This window comes from Sitodiplosis mosellana, unplaced genomic scaffold, assembly GCF_009176505.1.
Source record: "Sitodiplosis mosellana isolate CC-2019 unplaced genomic scaffold, AAFC_SMos_1.0 Smas_scaffold_3, whole genome shotgun sequence".
NCBI lineage: Eukaryota > Metazoa > Arthropoda > Insecta > Diptera > Cecidomyiidae > Sitodiplosis > Sitodiplosis mosellana.
Window position 1 is genome coordinate 2,296,307 of NW_022595246.1, and position 14,558 is coordinate 2,310,864.

At 34.4% G+C, this 14,558-nt stretch overlaps 5 protein-coding genes across 6 annotated transcripts in view; 4 read left to right on the forward strand and 1 right to left on the reverse strand.

The window, feature by feature from the left end:
- The window catches only part of LOC129565655 (zinc finger protein 888-like), a 2,834-nt gene extending 1,010 nt beyond the window's left edge, over positions 1-1,824 (forward strand). The window contains exon 3 of the mRNA XM_055440763.1: positions 5-1,824. Within this exon, the coding sequence (XP_055296738.1) occupies positions 5-1,443 (1,439 nt within the window). The 3' untranslated portion in view covers positions 1,444-1,824. The remainder of the gene's footprint in view (positions 1-4) is intronic.
- A 148-nt stretch (positions 1,825-1,972) lies between these two features.
- Positions 1,973-4,392, forward strand: LOC129566499 (zinc finger protein 594-like). Its single transcript, XM_055442518.1, has 3 exons — positions 1,973-2,130; positions 2,190-2,519; positions 2,600-4,392. Exons 1-3 carry the CDS (start codon positions 2,112-2,114, stop codon positions 3,520-3,522), a joined length of 1,272 nt encoding a protein of 423 aa, XP_055298493.1. The 5' UTR covers positions 1,973-2,111; the 3' UTR covers positions 3,523-4,392.
- Positions 4,393-7,060: 2,668 nt separating this feature from the next.
- Positions 7,061-9,363, forward strand: LOC129566505 (uncharacterized). Its single transcript, XM_055442526.1, has 4 exons — positions 7,061-7,860; positions 7,971-8,057; positions 8,133-8,189; positions 8,265-9,363. Exons 1-4 carry the CDS (start codon positions 7,723-7,725, stop codon positions 8,553-8,555), a joined length of 573 nt encoding a protein of 190 aa, XP_055298501.1. The 5' UTR covers positions 7,061-7,722; the 3' UTR covers positions 8,556-9,363.
- Positions 9,364-9,888: 525 nt separating this feature from the next.
- LOC129566493 (zinc finger protein 62-like) lies at positions 9,889-12,587 on the forward strand. Of its 2 annotated transcripts, XM_055442505.1 has the most exons (4): positions 9,925-10,047; positions 10,106-10,492; positions 10,575-10,763; positions 10,800-12,587. In XM_055442505.1, the coding sequence occupies exons 1-4, from the start codon at positions 10,029-10,031 to the stop codon at positions 12,458-12,460; spliced, it is 2,256 nt and encodes a 751-aa protein (XP_055298480.1). In that variant the 5' UTR covers positions 9,925-10,028; the 3' UTR covers positions 12,461-12,587. The 2 variants fall into 2 exon arrangements, with proteins under 2 accessions (XP_055298479.1, XP_055298480.1); XM_055442504.1 differs by having other exon boundaries at positions 9,889-10,047; positions 10,575-12,587.
- On the reverse strand, positions 12,577-14,137 carry LOC129566504 (N-acetylneuraminate lyase B-like). Its single transcript, XM_055442524.1, has 4 exons — positions 13,978-14,137; positions 13,482-13,750; positions 13,246-13,365; positions 12,577-13,107 (listed from the first exon to the last, which is right to left on the reverse strand). The coding sequence occupies exons 1-4, from the start codon at positions 14,037-14,039 to the stop codon at positions 12,683-12,685; spliced, it is 876 nt and encodes a 291-aa protein (XP_055298499.1). The 5' UTR covers positions 14,040-14,137; the 3' UTR covers positions 12,577-12,682.
- Between the last annotated feature and the right edge of the window lie 421 nt (positions 14,138-14,558).

Below are 14,558 nucleotides of genomic sequence, written 5' to 3' on the forward strand. Positions count from 1 at the left end.
GAAGGATGTGAACAACGTTGTGAAAATCATCAGGGAAGCACATTGCCCATGAAGGAACATCATAAAGAAGTGCAAACTTGCTCAATCGACGGTTGTGAAATGCAATTTACGTTTCAATCTGTGTTGAGATTGCATCAAACCAGGGAGCATAATGATCAAACTACTACATTTACTAAAAAAACTCGGAAATTCGCATGTGACATTTGTGGAAAAGCATACTCAAGACGGGATAATCTAAAAACTCACAAAGATTCTACACATAACCCTCATAAGAAGAAATATGAATGCGATGATTGTGGTGAAATATTTCTCAGACAAAGTTCAAAGGAAACTCACATCATTCGTTTTCACACGAATAGCATTGGGAAATTCATTTGTGAAATTTGTAAAAAAGTTTACGCAAAGCGGCGAAATCTACAAGATCACATAGATCATACACACTTGTTCAAACAAAGAAAGAAAATCAATTGTGAATTTTGTGGTAAATCATCGTATCGTAATCAATCCCATCTCCGAAGACACATTAATACCGTGCATTTTAATCATCGAAAATATAAATGCAATACGTGCGAAAAGACTTTTAAGCAAAAAATAACTTTGATAGATCACGAAAGAATTCACACTGGAGAGAAACCCCTTAAGTGCACATACGAGCACTGTGAAGAACGCTTCAGAACTCGCGGAGATAGAACAAAGCATATTAATCGTATTCATTCTAATGAAACTCCCTATGTTTGTGAAATCGATGGATGCGACCAGGCATTTGGAAGATTAAAAGCACTGAATTTGCACAGGGAGAAAGAGCACGGAATATCCACATTGAATTATTCATGTGAAATTTGCTCGGAAATTTTCAGCATGAAGAAGAAACTGATGGAACATATCAAAGAAAAACATTCAACCTTGGAAATGTTTAATGCAACAGAGCAGGCTATCGAACAGACACAGTCTCAGTACCAGCAAAGTGTTGTTGCTAGCCATCAAGAGGAAGATAATCCGACTGGGGTAGAGTTCGGAATTAAAGTGGAAGAACTGTTGATTGACTCCTCACCTAATGTGCTACAGAGCCAACAAAATTATATAAAAAAATATAAATGCGATACATGCGAAATGACTTTTAAGCAAAAAGAGTATTTAACAGATCATGTACGGATCCACACAGGGGAAAGACCATATGAATGTAAGCATTGTGGAGAACGCTTCAGAACTCGAGGACAAAAATCAAAGCATATCATCAATATTCATTCAGAAGGGTTTTGTTGTGAAATTGATGGATGCAAAAAGGTATTTACTTCTAATCAAAGCTTGAGATCACACAGAGAAAAGGGGCACGGAATATCTATATTGATTTATTCGTGCGAATTTTGCTCGGAAATATTCAACACTAAGCAGAAAATGATGAAACACATCCAAGAGAAACATCAATCTAACACAGAACAATGACAATACAATTAGTATGTCATTCCTGACAAAAATAATTCAGAACAATTCTCTTTTTTATTGCAATGAATTTAAAAAAAATTCTGAAAAATAAAAATGTACAAATGATTAATTTTTTAAATAAATTCATTTCATCTTTTGTAATGCTTTTTTCGGGATATTCACATGTTGAATATTTGTTGGAGTCATCCAACATATTAATCATTTTTTTTAATATAAAGTTTGTTTGTATTGCACATTTTGCACATTTCAATTTCTCGATAATTCCGTATTTAAACTGTAGTTGTTATAATGAAAATGTTAATAAACTAATTTAAAATCGATGTTTCATTAGGCATAAGATTGGATTAATAAAGCAGTTGTTATATAGCTTCGTCTTGACAACATCGATGTCTATTCATTCAAGTGAAGTACTTTACAATATTCAAATTAATAAAAAAAATTACAAATATTTCTTTTCTAATACTTAAATCGTTCTTTGTTTTCTCCTTTCAATACTTAAACCGATTAGCAAATACTCATGGAGTGTACAACCAATGTGAGTTTGACATTTCGAACGTATTCACGTTAACATCGAAAGAAATTTGACAGATAAAAGGAAAACATTGGAATTGATAGAAAATATGTTGAATGAAATAAAATTGGTTTAGATAGGACTTCAACAAGGAAATATGGTTAAATTCAAAGCAGGTAGGTTTGATTCGTACGTGCACAAAGAAATATCTTCTATCAAACCGCCCTTTTTTCAGTGCATCAATGTCTGATTTGTCAGCAAACATTTGATAGTGCCGCTGACAAAGACGATCACATTCTGGGGCATTTTTCTCAAGAAACTTGCGCGGAATGCAATCAAAATTTGATTCGAATCGGTGGATATTTATATGTTCGACACAATGAAGCGACATGCATAAAGAAGGTACCAATATCAGGAGACCCTTTGGAATGTGATGAAGGTAGCACTGCCACAAGTTTGGTGATTTTGAATGCCTTTAGCATGAGAATGCCAGAAATCAAAACAGAACCAGTTGATCAACATGAGAATGAAGACATCTTGATAGATACTGATAACTTTGAACCAAGTGAGTTCCCATCAGAAAGGAAAAACAATGAAAATTAATGACATTTTGAATTTATTTAAATCAATTATAATATTTGGAAGACATTTTGAAGAAAACAGACGTGATGCATACAGCCCAATCAAAGATCAAACAGGAAGTCTTGGTGCAGGAAAATCATGAGCAAATTAATGAATGTGAGTCAACTGAGCAGTGTGAAATTGAACCTGAGACTCAAACACATGCATTACGCATCTGGCATGTGAACTTGAATGATGAAAATCTCAACATGCAGGCAGAATACCCAGATCCGGCTAACACAATCGAGATTTCTAATTCTCCGAAAAAACCAAATTACCCGAGCAGCACGTGTGATGAATCCTTTCAAAGTGTACGAGGAGAAGATAATCTGACTGGGATAAAGTTCGGAATTAAATTGGAAGAACTGTTGATTGACTCCTCACCTAATGAGCTACAGAGCCAACAAGATGATAGTGACCAATGCGATGATGGCGATGCAACATTCGTGATGCAAAATTCAAAGGAACAATTCATTTGCGAAATATGTAAAAAAGAATTCTCAAAGCGTAGTAATCTCCAAGATCACATTCGTCGTCGTCGACACGGACCTAACGCAAACAAATTTAAATGTAGTATATGTGGGCAATTATGTATTAATGAACGCAAGCTGCAAACGCATATTGGGGAAATCCATTTGAATCTAAAAAAGTTCAGATGCAATGCGTGCGAAAAGTCTTTTAAATATAAATCACATTTAATACAACATGAACGAGTTCACAAGGGTAAGATACCCTTCAAATGTTCATACTGTGATGAACGTTTCACATCTCACAGTAATAAATTTCAACATGAGCAAAGTCATACCGGTGAAAAGCGAAATGCTTGTGAGAAAGCATTCAGTAGCAACACCGAGACAAAGAGCACGGAATATCCATTGAATAAAAACAACAACCTAACAAAAAAGAATAATACAGTAAAACCTGTCAATAACGGAACCTGGGAATAGTGGAAATCGTTACAATAGTGGAAAAAAAATTTGGCCGTTGAGCTCTCCCATACAAATTTACCTGTTAATAACGGAAAACCGAAACTTCCAGTAGTGGAAAAAAATTTCTTGACTAATTTTCTCCTTTATCAAAACCACTGATCTACATAAAAATTGTGCAGTACAATTTACATTACATTCATTTCAGTAATATTTTTCACTTTTGTCGCCAAAATCATTACTTATTTATTCAAGCAAACAAATTTTTGACGCTCCCAGTAAAAACATATTCACTTGATCAGTGCATTTACATTAAGTTCGGTAATCATTGTTTCATTTCATGAAATGCAGAATTCATCGCTGCCAAATTGATAGTGTAAAAAATGAGTATCATTTACCTTCCCATTTTGAGTCATTGTTTAGACTGCTTGATTATTTTAAAAAGTGATGTTTGTCATTCACTCAGTGAATTTCACTGTTTTTTCACTTTCATTTTTCCTTCATTCATTTAGTAAAAAAATACTTTTATTTCATTTTTTCCTTTTCACGTTCATTGAATCGCACTTGATTTGATAATTGAATACCCATAAAAATGTATGTTTTGTTTCTTTTTACCCTCAATAATGGAAAGTTTTGTTTGAGTCGACTCAAAAACCTCTGAATAACGGATCCTGTGAATACTCGAATTCTTGTCAATAGTGGAAACAAAATTTCCCCATGGGATTCCGTTATTGACAGCTTTTACTGTAATACAATTGGTATGTCATTCTTACCACACAAAAAAACAGAATAATAACTTTTTTATTGAAATGAAGTTAATAATATTTTTGTAAAATAAAAATGTACAAATGATTCTTTTTTTTGTAATAAATTCATTTCAATTTTCGTAAATTATTTTGTTCGATTATTCATCTGTGGAATATTCAAATAGTTTTCCCTCAATACTTAAGCCCTTCTTCAGTTTCTACTCCCAGTATTCAAACTGAGTTTGACATTTTGAAGGTAAACAATTAGAAGATGTTCGGCTACTGAAAGTAAAACATTGGAGTGAAGTGTATTTCGTTGAATTGAATAAAATAAGCGGGTTAAACAAGTTCTCCACAGAAAAAAATGGACGAATCTATTGCATGTAAGGTTGATTCGAGAATTATTGGAGGAATAAATTCTAACAAACGCTCTATTTTTCAGTGCATCAATTTTTGTTTTGTGAGCAAACATTCGATAGTGCCGCTGACAAAGACGATCACATTCTGGAGCATTTTGCTCCTGAAACTTGCGCCGCATGCGATGAAAACTTGATTCGAATCGTTGGATATTTGTATGTTCGGCGTCACATGTATATCCATGACCCAAATAAATGGAAATTCAAATGCGATTCATGCGAGACGTCATTTGCTAACAAATCCGAATTAAAAATACATTTTGAAACCGAGCATTAAACCAAGATATGTTAAAAAACCGAAAACAGTTGTTAAACACAAATGTCTATTGTGCAAGAACAAATTCTCTTTGAAGGGAAATTTGAATGCACACATGAAAAGGGTTCACAAAAATCCAAAATTCATACCATTGCATGCGATGAATGTGGCGAAATTGTCGCAAGCGAACATTGTTTGCAAGAGCATAAAAGAAAATTTCATTATGGAACATAAAAACCGCTCAATTTTGTATGCAAATTTTGCAACAGAGGCTTTGCAATTAAATCTGAATTGTCCGTTCATGAACAAGGCGTCCATGGTGATAAAAAGTTTCAGTGTCAGATTTGCTTGAAATATTATGCAAGTGAAGGAAATTTGCGCGCACACAACGCAACTGTCAAATGGACTCGGATTTTGATAATCGATGATTAACGTTAGTAATAAGATTTTAGTATTTTTTATAATAACACTCAGAATACAATTTTTTTCACATATACAGTGCACCCCCGCAAATTAGAAACACGAAAATGAGAAAACCTCAGAAATTAGAAATGAATTTCAGGTTTGAAAATTTGTATGGAAAATTTCTTATTTCCGGGGTTCATTTCTAATTTACGGGGTTTCCGAATCATTTCATTCAAGACAAAGGGAAATTTACTTCATTTTTAATGAAAAAACGTAATGAAAGTCTTTTCCATTTCGTTGAAAAACTATATTAGCAGATCAGCTTGAGATTTTCGACGTTTACCATGAAGTTAAAAATTAAGTCACGAAGTAATCTGTTCCATATTGTCTGCGTCAATCATCAATCATCAATCATTAACAAATCGAAACCGATTTGTTCTATCAGAGAATTTGCATATCTATGGGTGAGATTGAGAGTAGCGTATGTTTGATTGACTTTGTTACGAAAGAGAAGAGCAAGTTTCTGTCGACTTAAAAATGGTTAAAAGCGAGTATGTTCGTTTTTATCGGGTCCTCGCAGTTTTTCACGTTTCCGCGGAACTGATAAGAGATAACAACTTGGCGTCTTCGGCAAAGTTGTAGCACTCGAGGTCTTCTATAACATCACTGAAGACAGTTATCTCTTATCTCTTATTAGTTCCGCGAAAAGCGCGAAATTGATAAGAAAAAAAAAGTTCTATATAAAATTTGCTTTTTTATGTGCGCGGTTTGCGCGCAAGTGATAAGAGATAAGAGATAATTGTTCAGCTTAGTTATAGAAGACCTCAAGTACTACAACTTTGCCGAAGACACCATGTTGTTATCTTTTATCAGATGCGCGAAAACCATGAAGACCGCGGAGGCTAGACGGTACTACAACATACTCTACTTTAACGCCAACAGAATCATCAGAAAACACACTCGCCTTTTCAAAAATATAAATCCAAGAAAAAACATACTCCACTCTCAATCTCACCCATAGATATACAAAACTGTATATAGAATGCTAACGTTTTCTGTTTACTATCGTATGATATAATAAGAACAGCCGGTCATCATTTATTTCGGTTTGTTCCGAGGAGTAGTTTATCCAGTAAAATAAACTAACAGACTTACTATATATTTATAATCACTAAGATAACTGCTTTACATACAATACTTGATTGAACAGTGTTCATTATATCGTTGTCAATTAAGCAAATCATTCCCCCTATCAGTTTTTCATTTGATACACCGTTTTTGGATGAAATTGAAATATCTTCAGAAATTAGAAAACCCCCAGAATTAGAAATGGTCTCGGGACATTTTATTTCTAATTTGCGGGGGAACACTCAAAAATGTCCAAACTCAAAAATGTCCGAAAGTTGATTTTTGAACAATTATCGTACGCACAATCCAAAGAAGTATAAATGTGAATTGTGTGACAATTGGTTTCTTTCAAAAAATGAGGTTGAAAGACATACCGATGCGATCCATTTAAGCATTTGAAAATTAAACGATATTTATATTAAAAAAAAATTTGTATATATGTAAAAAAAGATATTTATGTAGATATACTGACGTCAGATGATCAAAAGTGAACAAAAAATGAATTTTCTTCTCATCCGGAATGTCTCGGGCGACTATTTAATCTGTCGGGCGAGTCATCCGACAAGGAATAATCATCTGGGGTATTCCGGGTGACCATATCAGCTTGTGGGGTTGATGGATAGGAAAAGGCATTTACTGTTATCATAATTTTGACAACACTCTTCATCAATCGAATAGTTCAAATAATAAATATTTAATCGAAATAAACATTTCATGAAATTAATAATTTGGTCATACGGGCGCGTAGTTTTGGTGACGACACTAGAAAAAAAACCGCACCGCGTCGGTCTCATTCCATATTTGAAAATTATTTGGTCTTGTTTGCTTAATTAAATTTTGTGTGTGTACCGAATAGTGTTATTTGGCAATCATTTTATTTTTGGACTCAATAAAAATGTTTACAAATAAAAAAAAGTTGTTGGACTTTACTAATTTGCATTTCATAAAACAGACATGGTGATGACGCAGAAGAATGTTGATCAATTCAACAAATATTATACGTTTGGCTCTCTTCCTGTTTTCTTTGGTTTTTCTCATTTTGTTCTATAATTAACATTTTTTTTAATGAGAATTTTTGCAAAATTACTACTTCGAACGAAATTTTAATATCATGACCAAAGTAATGAAATATGTAATATAATTTTCTTCAGAAAATAATTGCGTGCGTACATGTTGACAAAATAAAGATGAAAGGTACCATAGTGTTCGAAATGTATATAAAAACTCCACGGTTCCCGGCCAAAGTCACCAATCGAGAATCGTTTGTTTAATGGTCTCAAACTCCAGCATTAAAATGAAGATAATTTTGTTTTTTATCATTGGTAGCGTAATTGTCATGTGCAGTACAATTGAAGTCAGGGAGAGCTTTTCTGAAAGACTGATGAACTTTCCAAAAATGCTGATTTCGGTAAGTAAACATATTGAAGACAAAATTCAGAAAGTTTTCCAATTCATTGTTAAACTTTGGAAAAGTGTTGCTATTCGATTTTTTTTAAATCAAATTTTTGACTTAAAAAGGAGGTTCGTAAGAAGATAATAAGGAATTGTTTATCTGAAGCAAACTTGACCTATGCAGAAGTTGCAGCTCTAAAGACTCGTGATTGGGTGAGTTGAATAATAATATTATTTTCCATAATCTGGCATTCAAAACGAAGTTTTTATTTATTCTTTTCGTCGTAGACTTACCAATTGAATCCTCAAGAGGAAACAGGACTTTGCTGCTGGTTGAGACCAGTCGTAAGTTGATCAAACACATCATGAATCTCTTGAATAGTTTTGAACTTAATCCAAAAATATCTGCTTATTTCATAGGTAACGGTTGGGAAACTGGCCAAATATACATTTTTGAGGTTTTTGGACATTGGGAAAGCACTTGAAGTCAGTGATGCAAACGCCAAGGTTCCAATATCCGAAATAATAAAAAAATGCGAAGAAAACGTTGGAATTTCATCAAGCAGTGTAAACTATTGCAGGGTTGAACCAAAAAGCGCTCAATTCGTCCATTGTTTTACATCATCACTTAATGAAGCAACCGATGGCAAATTCTTCGAGTCAGTTTCTTTTGATGCTTCTGAAATTGATGGTACTCCAAGTGACGCCTAAAAAATACCAAAACACTATTGAAAACATCTTAAACATTAAAGGCTGATGCGGATTTTGGGATGAAATTTAAAGGGCCAGCATATCCGCTAGGTATCATTTCAGTCGGTTGATGTTGAACGAAAAATCAAGTTCGAAGTGCTACCAGCGCCATAAACAAAACCGTTATGAATCTGATTTTTTTTTCGATATAAAATAATCTAAAAATATCTTCTATTAAAAAAAAAGTTAGAATCAAATTGCAAATTCTATTTCTCAACGCACAGTTTATAAAAAATATTTTATTTGCATCAATAAAATTTAGAATAACTACAATTATTCCATTTCAAATGATTTCCATTCGAAATTTGAAACGACAACGCAGTTGTCACTTGTCAATATGGCGACTGGAGTGTATATCCGTTGATTTACGTAAGATGGCGCTGTTGATTGCGAAGTTTCGAACTTCAAACGAAAATCATTTTCAGTGGAATAATTATAGTTTTTCTAAGTTTACTGATGCAAATAAAATATTTTCAATAAACTGTGAGTTCAGAAATGGAATTTACAATTTTATTCTAACTTTTTTTTTTCATTAGAAGATGTTTACGGATTATTTTGTATTGAAAAAAAAAGTCAGACTCACAACGGTTTTGTTTGTGGCGATGGTAGGGATTCAAGCGGCATATGATAGCCTTTTAAAATTTATACCAAATGTCTTAATTCAATTCGCATTAGCCTTTGAAAAACAAAATCGAATAATTATTTGAATTGCCGACAATAAAACCAAGTTTTTTGTAAAGTTTAATACCCCAATAAAATTTGTTTTCAATTATTAACTTCGTTCACGTTTCAATAGGAATTTCACTTGAAAAAAATGTAATTCAATGTTTCACTTTGATAATTAAAGTCCTATTAAGATTCATCTGTCTTGCGCTCATTTCGAAATTTGCCAGCTGTGCGTTCATATCAAAGTTTTCACTCTTAAAGTTGTAGGATAATCAAGAAAATATTGAAAGAGTTTTATGAATGATTACCCTCTATGATTTTGTGAAGTCATGCATACCAGAAATCGAAACATGATCATACTCTTTGTTGAAAGCATTCCACACAAAGCACCTATGGTGGAGTTGAATGTTATATCAACGAGAATGTTCTGTGTATAACAAGAACTGTGATGAATATGGATACAAATTTAGAGGGAAATACCACCGTTGACAATTCAAGTCTATGAAAGTAGCGATAGTCGAGTCCGTTGAAAATTCAAATATTTCTTGCTCAATATTTGAGCTTTACTCCGTTTTCTCCTCTGGATACTTAAGCAAATACTCAGGGAGCGTACGACAAATTTGAGTTTGACGTTTCAAACGAAAACAATCAAAAGAAGTTTGACAGCTAAAAGGAAAATATTGTGGTAGAGCTAAAACTTGTATAGTGAAATAAAATAAAATAAAATGAAATAATTGGAGTTTTCAGTAGATATTCTAACAAGGAAATATGGATGAATTGAAAGCAGGTAAGGTTGATTCGTACGTACATAAAGAAATAGGTTCTGAAAAACGCTCTATTTTTAGTGCATCAATGTTTGTTTTGCCAGCAAACATTTGGCAGTGCCGCTGACAAAGACGATCACATTCTGGAGCATTTTGCTCAAGAAACTTGCTCGGAATGCGATGAAAACTTGATTCGAATCGGTGGATATTTGTATGTTCGACATAATGAAGCGACATGCATAAAGAAGGTGTCAACCTCGGAAGAAAATGTCGAATCATGTACGGTCATCGAATCAATTGCAGCAACGATGGTGTGTGACCCTTTGGAATATGATGAACTTAGCACGGCCACAAATCCGATGACATTGCATACACGTGAAACGGAAATGCCAAACATTAAAACGGAATCAGTCAATTGTTATCAAGAAGACGAAGACATTTTGATGGATATAAATGGCTTGGAATCAAGTGAGTGTTTTTAGTCACAATTAGAAAATGCAACGAAAATGAATTTAATTTAATGTTTTGTTTTTCAATCGTTTGTTATCAGCAATACAGGAGAATGAGATTCAGCCTCCAGCAGCAGATTTGGCGAGCAGATTTCCGTACATCAACCTCAATCCAGTGGTTGTGTTAGAAGACATTCTCAAAAAAACAACCCCAGAACATTGCATAGGAATCGAGATCAAAGAGGAAGCTATCGGTTGGAATAGTCATGCGTATGAACATCATGATGAACATGAATCAACTGAGCGGTGTAAAACAGAAACTGACAAACAACTCCAAAGCCATTTGTCGATATGCAAAAATAAAAAAGAAACGAAGAAGAAATATAAGTCGAAAATATTCGAATGCTTCGTGTGTCACAAGATTTTGAAAAATAAATGCAGTGTTATAAATCACCTAAAAACCATCCACCATGAAAAGGGGAAGCAGTTCAAATGTGAAACGTGCGGTCTATCATATTTCTTCCGTTGTCATCTTCAATTCCATATCAATGTCGTCCACCTGAAAATTCGTCAATACGTGTGTGGCATGTGTGAAAAGTCATTTAAAACGAATGGAGAGTTACGGATCCATGAATATGTTCACACCGGGCAAAAACCTTTCAAGTGCAAATACGGATGTGAAAAGTATTTTGAGGACTACAAAACAAGGCGCGAACATTATAGCAAGCACACCGGTATAGAACCATATCGTTGTTCGATTGATGGATGTGATAGACGTTTTGACTGCATAACAAATTTGCGGCAACACAAAGCCGTACAACATGTCGTATACACATCCAAACGTAAATCAAAACGTCAATCCAAAATTCATTTGGATTTGTTCGATGAGAAAGAAAAGCAACAGACAGAACATCCAGATGATAGCAACAGCGGCAAATCGGCAAATCCCCACTTTAAACCAATTTACCCATGCAGCAAATGTGATGAATTCTTTCAAAGTGAACAAGCATTGTCGGAGCATTTATCTATTCATGGGAATGACAAGAGAACATTCAAGTGCACTTACGCAGGATGCGAAAAGCGTTTCAAAAATAGACAGGGACGAAAATTACATCTAAACTCACACACAGATGAAGTGCATGTTTGCAAAATCAACGGATGTGGAAGGCATTTTAAATTTCGATCTATTTTGGGACTGCATCAAACCAGAGACCATAGTAAACCGTTGTCAAAAAATCAGGAACGAACTCATCAAGAAGACCAAGGATTGGATCAGGCAGATGAACAAGGAAGAGAACCGATTCTGGAACAACTAGATCAAGTTTCTACATTCATTCTCAAACAAATTGACGCTCCAACAATAGAATACATATTGCCAAACGATGATGAGCCAATGCGACAGAACACAATAAGTATGCAAGATCTGGCCATTAAATTGGAACCCATCCAGCAACCAGATGGTGAAAACACCGTCGAGAATATTGAGCAAAATTATGAATACATCAAGGTTGAGGAGCTTACGATTGAACCCCAACCGTGTGAAGTGCAAAACCAACAAGAGACTGAGCACAGCTGTGATAATTGCGGCAAAAAATTCTTTTCGCGATCCTCGAAGGAGTGCCACATGAAGCGGTTTCATACTGGGTCTGGATTCTCTTGTCAAATATGTAAAAAGATATTCTCAAGTCGTGATAGCCTTCGGTACCACAATTATCGTACACACAAGGCAAAAAAGTATAAATGTGAATTGTGTGAAATTTGGTTTCATTCGGAAAGTGAGGTTGAAAGACATACCGATGCGATCCATTTGAAAATAAGAAAGTTCAAATGTGAACAATGTGAAATGACGTTTAAATATAAGAACAACCTTACAGCACATAGGCGATCACATACGAGTGAGAAATCATACGCGTGTAAAAATTGTGCAGAAATATTTAACAAAGAAATGGAGCTGAGGAAACATATGCTAGTAAAACATCTGATCTGACACAGAAAAATGACAATATACTTTTTTCATAGAAAATAACATTGCGATTTGAAAAGATTCACGATATTCAATGGTTAGATTGAACTGTTGAACAAAAAATGAATAAAAATCCAAAATTCATAGCAAATTCTCTGTTTTTATTTAATTCATGAAACTTTTCAGTTACATTGTGATCCCAATTCGAAATCAAAGCGCCACGAAGCACCACCAGAAAAGGAGTGATTAATTTTTGTTGTACCACCAAGTGCAATGTGGTTTACGAAGACCGCCGACATTGAAATCAACCACTTTGCCGAATTTAGATTTGAATGCTTCGACCCAGTCGCAGTATTTGAGGTGATTGTTGCAAATCTCCTTGATGCAGTCACACAATTTGATGTGCACCTCATAGGCTTCACGTAATTTCCACTGGCACGTGTAGCCGTACGTTTCCATCACCTTTTCCGGCCATAAATTGAGGGAAATCAAACAAAAGGCATCGAAACCAAGACTTTTCAAGCCAGGCAATAGAGTATCGTTGCACATGATCAAATGGCAACCGTTCTTCCACAGAGCATAGGCCACCTCGATTTCGCCATAACGATAGAAAATTCCACAGAAATTCGGGCACGATTTCTGAATGAGCTCATAGAAACGCACCATGTTCACTGTTTTTGAAATTGAAAGAAAATCAAGTCATATTATTGAAGATTGAATACAAATTTAGTTCGATTCAATTGCATTTTGAATGCAGAAATATCCAAAATTCAAAAAAAAAACTTATAAACAATGGAATCTTTGCTTACATTTCACATAAGTATATTCCGGGATATGATAGTAGTAAACTGGTCGGGTTGGGCAATATTTGCAAACGTTCTTAAAGTATTCCACCAAATCCTCTTCGATTTTCGGCTTGTAAAATAGATCTGGCATTGAAAAAAGATAAATTAATATAAATCGTCATGAACTGGCTATTGAAAGAGACATTATTGTTCCAAATGGCATCAGCAATCTCTACCCTTTGAATAATATCAATATATACCTGGCATGAGAACAATGGAATCGACGCCCAGTTTTTCAGCATGCTCACACAAATAGTAGACATCAACGATGTCACAGCCGCCAATACAGAGGGTCATGGTCAAGCTGTATTTGCGGCACACCTTAAACCATTCCTCAGCCAAACGTTTGCGCTCATCGATGCGAAGGCAGGTACCCTCTCCGGTCACGCCATTAACGAACACTCCTTGAACATTCTTTGATTTTAGATATTGACAATACCTGTCAATCACATCGTAATTGACGGATTTCCTGCGAATTGAAACGGAACAAATTAGTGAAAAAAATATAATTGCATAGAGTGAAGAATTTAATTGTTTTTTGTGTGGATTTTAAAAAGAAAATGTTTGGATGAAAATAAAAAGAATTCTTTTTTTTTAAATAGATCAATTTTTCAAATTTTTAGAAAAAAAACTTAGAAAGAAAAGTCGAAGTTAAAAAATCTTCGAAAGATGTAGAAATTCGGAAAAAACACATACTTGTCTTGTGCAAACGGTGTGAACACCGGGCACAAAAGTCCTTTGAATTCGAATTTCTGCATGTTCGCTTCAATTGTGAACCAAAATGGTTTTCTTCAAATAACAAGACTCGTTTATTCTTCACTGCAAGCAGTACTACTGTCTTCTACTTCACTGAAGCGGCCTTATTTATACCGGCATTTCAATCTCAATTACCGGCATCAACGCATATTGATAACCGCATTCTATATGATTGTAAACAGAATAATATTGAAAAATATGTTTTGCAATCGAAACATGTAGAAAAAGGAAAAAGACAGCGAGCGTGATATTGTATTTTAATTGATAAGTAAATTATAATAAATTGAAATCGACGGTAAATATTTACGGGCACATCACATTGATTAGCAATTGGAATCGAATTTGGTTTAGTGTCAACGCAAGATTGCCATGCAATGTGTAGAATTGTTGACAAACACAAGTCATACGATGCGGTAATCATCTGATTTTTATTATTTTGTTATGCATGTTTGCTATGAAAATAAATTTTTAAGTGATGCAGCCATCGAATAACTGGATTTTCATTGGTTATGGCCAGTGTA

Excerpts from the sequence above, each read along its gene's own strand:
- LOC129566499 (XM_055442518.1), top strand. Across the intron at positions 2,520-2,599 it reads TACTGATAACTTTGAACCAA|ACATTTTGAAGAAAACAGAC; the intron begins GTGAGTTCCCAT and ends AATATTTGGAAG.
- LOC129566505 (XM_055442526.1), top strand. The coding sequence starts at position 7,723 with ATGGTCTCAAACTCCAGCATTAAAATGAAGATAATTTTGTTTTTTATC. Across the intron at positions 7,861-7,970 it reads TTCCAAAAATGCTGATTTCG|GAGGTTCGTAAGAAGATAAT; the intron begins GTAAGTAAACAT and ends TGACTTAAAAAG. Across the intron at positions 8,190-8,264 it reads GCTGCTGGTTGAGACCAGTC|GTAACGGTTGGGAAACTGGC; the intron begins GTAAGTTGATCA and ends CTTATTTCATAG.
- LOC129566493 (XM_055442504.1), top strand. Across the intron at positions 10,493-10,574 it reads TATAAATGGCTTGGAATCAA|CAATACAGGAGAATGAGATT; the intron begins GTGAGTGTTTTT and ends GTTTGTTATCAG.
- LOC129566504 (XM_055442524.1), bottom strand. The coding sequence starts at position 14,039 with ATGCAGAAATTCGAATTCAAAGGACTTTTGTGCCCGGTGTTCACACCG. Across the intron at positions 13,751-13,977 it reads ACACCGTTTGCACAAGACAA|GAAATCCGTCAATTACGATG; the intron begins GTATGTGTTTTT and ends TTCAATTCGCAG. Across the intron at positions 13,108-13,245 it reads GGAATATACTTATGTGAAAT|TGAACATGGTGCGTTTCTAT; the intron begins GTAAGCAAAGAT and ends TTTCAAAAACAG.